The following is an 11,738-nucleotide window of genomic DNA, read 5'->3' on the forward strand; positions in this document are numbered from 1 at the left end:
ACAACCTTGGCTGTCTATCATTAGTGCGGTCTGCATATGGTATTTCGATCATTTTATTTTTTTTATTTTTGCCGTTCCACTTATATATATATTATCCCGTAGTTCCTAGGTGAAGCATAGGGCCTCAATAAACAAATTATAATTCATTTTGTTTACAGCTATAAATTTAATTTCTCTCCAAGAATAACCACTTCTCTGTGCTCTTGCTTCGACTTCCCGTCTCCAGGTGTTGGCTGGTCGACGCGGTAGGTTAGGCTTCCTTGCGGATTCCAATCTAGCGCTGTTCTGCTAATATCGTCGTGAGGCTTTCGCAGAGTGTGGCCGATCCATTTCCATTTACGACGTCGAAATTTACATTCCGTTCCACTTACGCTGTGGTTTAATTCCCATTTAATCCATAGTTTATCTATAGGGGAACCCGACCTTAAAAGGGGCAATGATGCATTACGTGACTCTTTCTGCCACTAAGTCTATGTCTGACGCGRAACTTATCGGGTCAGGTAGTGAGAGTGTTAATGGAGCGACCCAGTTCAGTTACGTATAGCAAGTGTTCCAGTTTGTTTTGGACTTAACTTTGAAGTCAATGTATCTGTGGATGGAAAAGAACAACTCTATCTCTATAATGAGTTGCATACCTCTTCTCTCTGCGTACTCCGTKGATATTGTTTAATAGACGGGTCACTTTCGCATCGAGCCTATTTTTCCCTCTTGACTAATTCACTAAGCTGGTACCTTAAACAGATGGTTCATTACTCTCCCGCTTAGTCGATCCCTTACAAGAGGTGTGCTACTTCGCCCGTTTTTAACATTTAGTACGCTCATGAGTTCAGAATCGTTCTCCTTACTCCGGAGATTTTTTATTTCCGGAAAGAACCCCACCGTCCAACAGCCARTATCGCGTGTCTAGCAGCTCCGCAGCATTTGTTAGCCTTCTGGGCAGGTTTTACATCTCCTATCGAAATGGCGAACTTTTTGCTTGTCTGTGAACGGGGTTGGGTCTACCACAGCCGAAACTGTGGGTAGATTACCACTTACGTGGGTGCCACCTGGAGCATTGATCCATTTCTTGTCACATTCGGTTTAATTGCGTTTTTACCTTATGCTAAAAGGTGGAAGGGTATTTTGGAGGGTATTGTTCGCTTCTTCATYCTACTTCGCGAGACGCTTAATTGAAGCCAATCGAGTTATCTCATTAACCCTCCTCCTTTCACAACACCGGCTTAAACCGGCTAATTGGCGGAGTTTCTGGATATAATTACTCTAATTCTTTCAGTTTAATTTTAATAAATGGTTGATATTTAAGTGGAAAACTAAAATTCAACTCAACTCCAATTAAGTTGAAATTTTGCTATAATATATCTCACAGWGTATCAAATTTTTTCGGTTAGCAACAGACTGTGGGATATTCATATTCTTTATATGGGGACTTCAACAGATATGGTTCGATTTTAACAATTTTTAAGCTTTTATTCAAAGTTTTATTCGAATTTCAAATCATACAATCGCACAACTGGTATATACTATACATATAGTTTATATAAATCTTATATGTTGTATACCTTTAACCGAATATGAGTACTTTCGATTTTTTTTATCGAAAATAGGGGTAAATCAATGAGACTTAGAGAAARAATTTCGTTATAATAATGTGCCCTAGTGGTAAACCATAACCTCCTACCCTAAACATAAATATTTTCAGGGTTCAGGTTGACTTTGTACTATTATACTTATTATTCAGAGAGCATCGCTTTTGATAATAATATGACTCAATGCAAAACAAAGTTACAAATCGTATAAGCTTTACCCGTAATCCCCATATGCCTAAAGTAAGATGTTTAATATACTTGAAACCATGAAAGCTACGTTTGTCTATTATCTATAAAATGCGTGGAACCAAATCTGATTTTATCCATTCACGTTTTGGTCTAATAATAGTAATTAAAATTTTAATATTTGAATATTTCAACACCTGAAAATATWTCCCTGGCAAATTCTTATCTTCTTAATAGGCGTAGACACCGCTTACGCGATTACAGCCGAGTTAACAACAGCGCGCCAGTCGTTTCTTCTTTTCGCTACGTGGCGCCAATAGGATATTTCAAGCGCAGCCAGATCCTTCTCCACCTGGTCCTTCCAACGGAGTRGAGGTCTTCCTCTTCCTCGGCTTCCCCCCGCGGGTATAGCGTCGAATACTTTCAGAGCTGGAGTGTTTTCGTCCATTCGGACAACATGACCTAGCCAGCGTAGCCGCTGTCTTTTAATTCGCTGATCGCTCATCGTTCCATCGAATGCGATATTCGTCGTGGCCAACGCGCAAAGGACCATAAATTTTTCGCAGAACTTTTCTCTCAAAAACTCGCAACGTCTACTCATCAGTTGTTGTCATCGTCCAAGCCTCTGCACCATATAGCAGGACGGGWATTATGAGTGACTTATAGAGTTTGGTTTTTGTTAGTGGAGAGAGGACTTTGCTTCTATATTGCCTACTCAGTTCTTGTAGCACCTGTTGGTGATGGCAAATTATCACAGTATAAAATGTTCGAATATATCGARCTTAGCTCTTCACTTGTTTTAATTGTTTGGATAGGTAGTGGAGATAAAGCGTTTTTCGTCTTATTTACAGTTAGGGTTATAAATAGGAATAAAACATCAATACTGTTGTCATCTTGGGTAAGTTAAGTAGTTGGGCTGATTCTCATATAAAAAGGCGAAGTTGGTCTCACTTGAACATCTGTGAACGGTGGTCTCAGAACACCTACCATGGATGATACTTTCCTAAGAGCAAATAGTTCAGAGAATCCTCATCGTTACAAAGCCTAGGTAAGGCAGCTAATATCAATTCCAGATACTTCGCCAGGTTCGCCGTAATTATGTGTACMGAGACATCGAAATGTCGAACCAGCTTCCGTGAGTCTTATAACAGTTCACAGATACTATGTGACGTTGGGTGCCATCATTTATGTTGCCCTGAGTGCATTGCAGATACCAATGAGTGCCCACCAAACAACCATTCCATTAAACATTCCTCAACTCCGCCACAATAGTTCTCTCGCAGAGGAGACTGCACAAAGGAAGGTCCTTAAGCATAAGGCTGCCCTCTATCCATGGCTCTACGGAATGCAGGCACTATCAACAGAGTTTGTTGAGCTTTTCACAGCCTGTTCCTGAAAATTCAATATCTGTATATTGCTCCATTTACCCTCCTAACATTTTTAATATAAACTGATAGGCCTTGGCAGTGACGTGTGAGGTTTTACCAATCTTTAGTCGAATGTCACTTTAAGCGACACGTCTAAACCTGTAGAACTGAGTACAACCTTCTCCGCATTTTGTGATTCCTAATCTCAGATTTATGCATAGTATAGCAACATAGTTTTATGCATAGTTTTATACAATGTCCAATCGGCACTTGAACCACTTCTACGTACCTTTTTGAACATTCTTCTGCCTAAGTATTTGCTCTCTGCTAGTTTCACTCTCCACCAAAGGGGTTGTCCCTTTGCCTTTCCAAGTTTTCAATGGACAAATGTAATCTAGTGTATATTATTATTCTTTTGGAATTAGAGACATGACAGTCGAGTCTGGGTAACGGAAATGATCCAGACTGTTATCCTGTCACTTCGGTAGCATTCTTCGAAAGTACGTAAGGTGAGTTTTCTGCGCTAAAATAACAAAACAAAACTTTGTTGAAAGGTAAACTTCCGGGAAACTTACAATGGTATGTAATCGTTTGGAGCGAACAAAAAGGAAAACAAGGTAAAAYGTTAACTTCGGYTGCACCGAAGCTAAGATACCCTTCACAGGTGCATTTGGCAGTAACTTTTAGTAACTATGTATATGAAAGCAATATGCTATAGTAATCCGGTCTGATCAATTTTTTCGGAGATTATATTATTACCTTAGATAGTAATCCATGTCAGTTCAGTTTGTATGGCAGCTATACGCTATAATCAGCTGATCTGAACAATTTCTTCCGATATTACATTATTGTCCTAGAAAATAACCTGAGCCAACCTTTGGGAAGATACTGAGATTTTTCGTGCCCAAAAAATAAGGTGAAATTTGAATTTAAACTACGCGCGTCGAAGGATTTAGAGAATTTTTTTTTTACGTTGGTAGTACTGTCAGTCACATTTATGTCAAATTTCATGTCAAAATATTCATTAGTGCCGTTTTGTGAGTTTGTCGTTTTTTGCGATGTCGAAATTTATTGAGCAAAGAATTTGCATTAAATTTTGTTTACGGGATAAATTTTCTCCTGCGGATACGTTGAGGATGGTGCAGAAGCCTTTGGTGATGAGGCTATGTCTAAAAAAAAAATTTTAAGCCTTTGGTGATGAGGCTATGTCTAAAAAAAATGTTAACAATTGGTATAGTGAGTTTCAAGCCGGCCGTGAACGTTTCGAAGACGAAGAGTGTCCAGGGCGACCATCAACCTCAACCGACGAAGCTCACGTTCAACAAATCAAAGATTTGGTGTTGAAAACCCGTCGATTAACAATTAGAGACCTTGATGATGAAGTTGGCATATCGAAAGGCTCAGCCAATACCATTTTGAAGGATGTTGTGGACCTCAAGCGTGTCAAAGCTCGACTGGTACCGAAAATATTGAATTTTTTAAAAAAAAAGGCCTCACGTTGAAGTGTGTGAAACTATGCTTTCCGACTACCAGGGTGTCATGAAATGCATTATAACTGGCGATGAGACTGGGATCTATACTTACGACCCCGAAACAACCGATCAATCGAGCGAATATCGTACCAAAAGAGAGCTGAGACCAAAAAAATCGCGCCAAAGTCGCTCAAAAATCAAGGACATGTTGACTGTTTTCTTCGATTATCGTAGTGTTGTGCATTATGAATTCCTTCCAACCGGTCAAACAGTCAACAAGGAATATTATTTGAACGTTATGCGTCGTTTGCGTAACGCTATCCGACTAAAAAGGCCGGAATTGTGGAAAGACAATTCTTGGTTTTTACACCACGATAATGCACCATCCCATACTGCCCTCGTAATTCGTGATCATTTCGCCAAAAACTCAACCCATATTGTTCCTCAACCACCGTATTCATCTGATCTGGCGCCGTGCGACTTTTGGCTTTTCACCAAGTTCAAAAGACCGCGCCGGGGACACCGTTTTTATACGATAGAGGAGATTCAAGCCACAGCGAAAACGGAACTGAAGGCCATCCCAGAAACTGACTACCACCAGTGTTTTGAAGATTGGAAAATCCGTTGGCATAAGTGCATTGCATCGAGAGGGGACTACTTTGAAGGGGATGAAATTGATTTGGAAGAATAAATAAAAAAATTTCAAAATAAATACAATGTCGCCTTATTTTTTGGGCACACACAGACGGACATGTCTAAATCGACTCAGCTCAACATACTGATCATTTATATATATGTGACCTGGTCTACGGAAAGGGAGCTTAGATTTCAAAAAANCATACTGCCCTCGTAATTCGTGATCATTTCGCCAAAAACTCAACCCATATCGTTCCTCAACCACCGTATTCATCTGATCTGGCGCCGTGCGACTTCTGGCTGTTCACCAAGTTCAAAAGACCGCGCCGGGGACACCGTTTTTATACGATAGAGGAGATTCAAGCCACAGCGAAAACGGAACGAAGGCCATCCCAGAAACTGACTACCACCAGTGTTTCGAAGATTGGAAAATCCGTTGGCATAACTGCATTGCATCGGGAGGGGACTACTTTGAAGGGGAGGAAATTGATTTGGAAGAATAAATAAAAAAATTTTAAAATAAATACAATGTCGCCTTATTTTTTGGGCACAGACAGACGGACATGTCTAAATCGACTCAGCTCAACATACTGATCATTTATATATATGTGACCTGGTCTACGGAAAGGGAGCTTAGATTTCAAAAAWTCYAAAAAATTAAATTTCACTTTTTAGTTGATTCGGATGGAACATGAGATTTTTAACAGCTGTTTCCCAGAAACTAGTTTTCGCACGTTAGCTCCCTTTTCGTAGACGAGKTCACATATACTTTATAGGGTCTCCCACGCTTCCTTCTGGGTGTTACAAACTTCGTGGCAAACTTGATATACCCTGTTCAGGGTATAAAAATTATATGTCGGAGAAATAGCAAAAGTAACCTATCCATTATCGTAATTTAAGCATTAAATCAAAAATCAGCAGTTATAACACGTTATAGTTTACTCTTTTTACTTATTAAAATATGTAAAATTAACATATATATTTTCTTTATAAAAAATAATTTCGTTTCTCCGTCGGTTTTTATTTACGTATGTTGTGTTTTGCATATAAAACTAGCTGACCCCGCAGCCGTTGTCCTGCGTAAAATTACATATGTATTTTGAAATGAAAAGAAAGTTGAAATTTTTTTCAATGCAACGCAGCTTGATAACTAATATTTCTTGGTTTCTATTCCKGTGCGTAAAGGTACAGATTAGATGTTTTTCCAACTCGTAATGACGCCACRTATATTTGGCAGTGTGAAAAACATAGCATTTATGCCACACACTTTGCGACTATCCTTGTATCCCGTTGATTRTCATCTCAATTGCAATTTTCACTGGAAACAGAATACGTTTAACTAAAATGGAAAATAGTTACATCTTAAAGGAATTCGTAGAATCAGTCCACAGGAATTGTTTTCGGATGAATTGTATAWATTCGTCCTAATGCATTAGTAGAGCACACCTGGATGTCCATCTACTGTTGACCTTGCTTTCCATGTATAATATCAAGGTATTTCCGAATAGARCTTGGATAGTGYTTCGTGCATATATTATCAGACATACAAACCGAAAAGGGATTGTGGTGTCCCCAAGGTCCATGAACCATATTGGTTTTCACCACTTCGTTTAATACTGGATCTTTCTCTGCATCATTAACTTGCGCAGAAATGAGTTCATCAATTTGATCTGGTGTAACCACCATCCCCCATCCAAAGAAGAATGTGTGCGTGCGACAAAACTCACTTTTGCCACTCAACAGAGTACGGCTAGCATCTGACAACACCACATTGCTTCAAGACAAAATCCATAAAACATCGTAGCTGTTGTTTGAAAAGTCGTGCTGTGACATCGTGAYGATCGCTTGCTGATTGACCGCGATCCATAATTAAAAACAAACAAAAATTAAAAAAAAAAAAAAAATTGTATGGAAACAAGTTACTTTTTGGAATTGTCCAATTTTACGCCTTTTCCTCATGAGAAGCATACGGTTTTTTAATCCCAAACCTTCCCCGATCCACAACGAACAATCTCTGCAAATTTCATCAAAATTGGTTCAGAATGGCTGAACGTAACTTAGCGTTATTAACCAACAAACATTCATTCGTTTGTATGGGAAAAAGAWAATAGCCGTTCTGAGGGGTTTTCCGGCAATTATTCGAAATTTTCTCAACGAACACTTAGAAAAAAGAATTATCCAAATTTGTCCAGGCGTTGTTGAGTTATGCGCTTACCAACATATTTTGCGATTCATTTTTATTTATAAGATATACATACATACATATAAGAATACTACAATATTGTAATAAATTGTTATAATAACATTTTCCGAGACTGTAATGCCATTCTTATTCTGGCTCATGAGAAGCCCCATGCTGCAAGAGTCTGTCAGAATTATGGGCACCTCTAATAGCTGGCCCGATATTATCTACCATCTCTAGTGGTCATCTGATAAATAGCAAAACCTGACAATCTATGCTAACTCTCTCATCAGACTATCTGCCATAAATACCCCGATGGAGAAATCTCTCGACTTTATGTCTGTGCATAACYATATCTTCGTTAACTTTAACTAAGCTAACTGCGTCGGCGAGACTCCTCCCAACCATGCCGATACCGATAAGTGATTTCAATTTTGAGATTAGGCAAATGGTAAAAATTAATAGCGCATCTGAAGTCTTGCAGGCGGGAATAAGCTTTGGAATACTGTCAAAGCTTTGTCTAACGCGAAGAGACTTGATTCTCTAACAATGCCAAACAATGTGTTACCCGATGTCTGCGCAAAATGCTAAAATACTGGTTCGAAATTTCTTAAATAAAGCAAAATCCTCTAAATTCATTGGTTCTGATGGAATAAACATGCTAATGTTAGAGCACCTAGGCTCTACCGGAGTAAGCTACATTACCCAGGTCCTCAGCCTGCCTTTGACACTCTTCAAATAACCGATGTGTGAAAGATTGGAAGTGTGGTCTCACTACTGAAACCTGAGAGACCCAAACACAAAAGGAATTTTAACTCCTTTCTTGATACCTTGCACAKCACCACCACCACAGCACTTAGCGTCAAAAACACCCAAATAGTGCATGATCTCAACCAAAAATCGCCCTGTGAGAGGACGATCATCTTACCGTTAGACTTGTCAAAAACCTTTAACACAGTCAAGCACACAACACTACTTTAGGACATCGAACAATCCACGCTCCCTCCAGCGCTGGAGAGGTGAACTATGAACTACCTGAGCAATCATTCATTCGTACTATTTCGAGATAAAAATTCCATATTGAGAAGATTTAAAAAGACTGTACAGCAGTTTGGTGTCCTCTCTCTGCTACTGTTTAACTTCTACATCTCGAAACTCTCACAGCCACCAGAGGAGTTTTCATAAGCTCGCACGCTGATGATTRCACGATATTGAAGTCGGGGCAATGGAATCGACGGTATGTGCTCAAAAGTAAACAGCTATCTCTCCGACCTTTCGCGTTTCTTCTCTGCACGTAACCTAACACTTTYCCGGCAATTCCCACGACAGCCGGTTCTACGTACCGGAATTGACTCGGATTTTWTCCGACCAAGGGCTGTTTTTTCGGCGATYTAACCCCGTTTGGATCGGTGAGTACTAATTTGTGTTTGTATCTGTATCCTCCTGACTCGTGCTKGCATTGAGTACAACCCGCGCCCGGAGGAATTTTTCTGTCGCGTATGCGCAAAAAGGCTTCATCCAAACTCCACCTCGGTCAGGTGTAATACATACAATGGATGGAGCCATCTTAAGACTTGTTCAGGCCTTAAGACTCACAGGGAGTGAACCACGCAAGAAACGCAAGTGACCCTAACGCAACTTCATTCTGGATATTGTAGCAGGTTAAACTCTTACTTATCCAGAATTGACCCTGACATACCTAATGTATGTCCTGCATGTAACGAGTCCCCGCATGATACTGGTCTTCTCTTTGCATGCCCTACAAAACCTACTCATCTAACACCCTCCCGCCTTTGGGCCGACCCCGTCGAAACAGCACGTTTCTCGGGCCTCCCGTTAGATGACCTCGATGACAACTTATCTTAATCTTACCAACCTAACGGGGACCATATAACCGTTACAACAACAACCCATTTGTCGCTTTTGAGGACAATAATAGTTGTAGGAACATTTTGTTTCAGAGATGTACTATTAAAGTSATTTATGTGTTGTATATATTTATAATGCATTAAAAAATATTAAGATTTTTACATAAGATAAAACTTTAGGATTATATAAAATTAAAGAAGAGACAACCGCCCTTATAATATTCAAATTGTATATGCATACACGTGTATGTCCAATATATGCATATTCATATATGTATGTATGTACGTCCAAATTCTGTACAAAATATATGGGACTATTACATGGATATAGTATAAATACTTTTTTACCAGGTGATTTATTTTTTATGCTCATGAAGCTTCAATGCATTGGTGAAGCCAGTCGTGTCGAAGTTTGCGCCGTTTGACGAGAACTTGTCTTCATACGTAAATCGCTCACTTGCTTAATGAGCTGATCCTGCAAAGCGAGCAATTCACGTGTACGATGGTATATTCGATTCTGCGGTCGTATGCTTGGATTCCAACGACAATATAGACCTTTCCATAATTTTACGTAACGCATACTCGCAATTGGACGCAGTACAGTTTGAGCTCCATGCGAAAAAGCTAGCGGATTTAAATACTGATTCAGTGAGCCATTAATATATGTCCAAAGTGAAACAGTCTTGTGTTTAAGATCTGTAATAAAATTGATTAGAAATTGATAATTCAGTCTATATTTATGTTGTAAAACATTGTAACGAACCTTCCGCTATGCGCTCAGCTTCTGTGTTGTACAAGAAAGTGCCAAAGCGACAAGAATACAAATGGTCTATAATCGTTATCAAAAAGTGTTCATTGAATTCGAAAGCATTTGGAAATTGTTGACTAACTTGCCAAACACAATCGATGAATTGCAAGAAAACTGGTGAACGATCCGCATCCGAATGGCGATTATCACCATGACCAATTCGTTGTTGAAATTTGTGGCCAAAAGAAAGCCACTCTTTCTCAATTAGTACCTCAAAGCCGCGCAAGGTGCGATAATATGGATCCAACAATAGCATAGATAGTGCTGTGAGCTGAGCAGTTCTATCCCAACCATCTGAACAATGCACCACCACCGATGTACTCATTGTCTCTACTTTGTCAACAATACGCACTGCTCCGGCTAATATGCATTTAATGTGCTTCAACCATAATGTGCCATCAATCGCTGAAAGCCATTTAGAATCGTCTATGGTTGGATAGCAGGCCTCTTTTACTTTTCGTAAACTTTCACGCATCACATGTATGTTGTGTATATCAAGAAAGTGGATTTCCACATTTTTATATGCTTCTTCCGACTCATAGCCACCACCTTTGGCTTTATTAGCTATAGCATTAGCACTCGGCCGTGCATCTATGATTGCCAATTTATCCGATTGTACGTTTGCCTCCATAATATAACTAAGGTAAAGTTCATCATCTGCACTGCGCTTGCCTCCTACCCCGACCAAGGGTTGTGAACATCGTGTTATAGTTGCTTGTGAGCGTGGATGTATCCAAGATAGTACCGGCAAACGGCAACGTGAACGAAATTGAGCTACACGACGCAAAAATTCATCAGAGGCTGCTTTGGGAACAGCCCACACTACGGGATAACTATCGCAAACACCGTAAGCTTCGTTCAATTTTGTTATGCGCCACATATCATTTGGCACACCCATACGACGTAACTCTGCTAATGGTTCATAGACAGCCCAACCATTTTCCGCCGGTGACGGTGATGGTCCAGATGCGGCAGCATGAGCAAACGCAAACAGCCTACCACTGAACGACAGTGGAAAAGCATACGACTGTAACTTTTCAAAAACGGTACGTCGTGAGTGATTTTGTTGTTTATGCGCGAAACGTAGATTTCGCATATCCTTACAGAATATTTCAATTCCATATGAGTTTTCACCACGTGATGTTGCACCTCCAATCTTTTCCACCCGTGCAATTACACCCAATGGCACATCGACAACAACAGGTGGATCATGGTCCCGTAAAGAACGAAAATATAAGCGATAATTGGTAATTGTTAAAGCACCAAATGCTGGACCCCTAAATGGGCAAACATATGTAACATCATTTTTTAGATCTTGGTCTTCCTCGCCATCGAGATAAACAAAGGGCGTGTCGCGTGTTGCACCTGCGTCTACGCCGTGCTTCGAACCAATTGAACTAGACTTTGAGTCAGCTGTATCCAGAGAATTAGTGCTGGCATTTTTTGTTGCAATTTTATCAGCTAAGCTGTTTGTAGCATCTAATGTTTCTGCCTTATCCATTGCAATTTTATGTTTTCACACAAATTTATTTCAACAAGATGCACTTTTACACAATAAACAATTACCGAAAGCTGTCAGTAGTATACAGAGTTACCACGGTTTTGTTATTTAGATATTTGTTAAATATATTAT

The 11,738-nt window shown here is 39.7% G+C and overlaps 1 protein-coding gene across 1 annotated transcript; it reads right to left on the minus strand.

The window, feature by feature from the left end:
* Window positions 1-9,379: 9,379 nt before the first annotated feature.
* Window positions 9,380-11,690, minus strand: LOC108972759 (myotubularin-related protein 2). The gene is made up of 2 exons (XM_018939528.1): window positions 10,061-11,690; window positions 9,380-9,993 (listed from the first exon to the last, which is right to left on the minus strand). The coding sequence occupies exons 1-2, from the start codon at window positions 11,604-11,606 to the stop codon at window positions 9,677-9,679; spliced, it is 1,863 nt and encodes a 620-aa protein (XP_018795073.1). The 5' UTR covers window positions 11,607-11,690; the 3' UTR covers window positions 9,380-9,676.
* Between the last annotated feature and the right edge of the window lie 48 nt (window positions 11,691-11,738).

This window comes from Bactrocera latifrons, unplaced genomic scaffold (assembly GCF_001853355.1).
Source record: "Bactrocera latifrons isolate USDA-ARS-PBARC rearing strain unplaced genomic scaffold, ASM185335v1 scaffold_420, whole genome shotgun sequence".
NCBI classification, from domain to species: Eukaryota; Metazoa; Arthropoda; class Insecta; order Diptera; family Tephritidae; genus Bactrocera; species Bactrocera latifrons.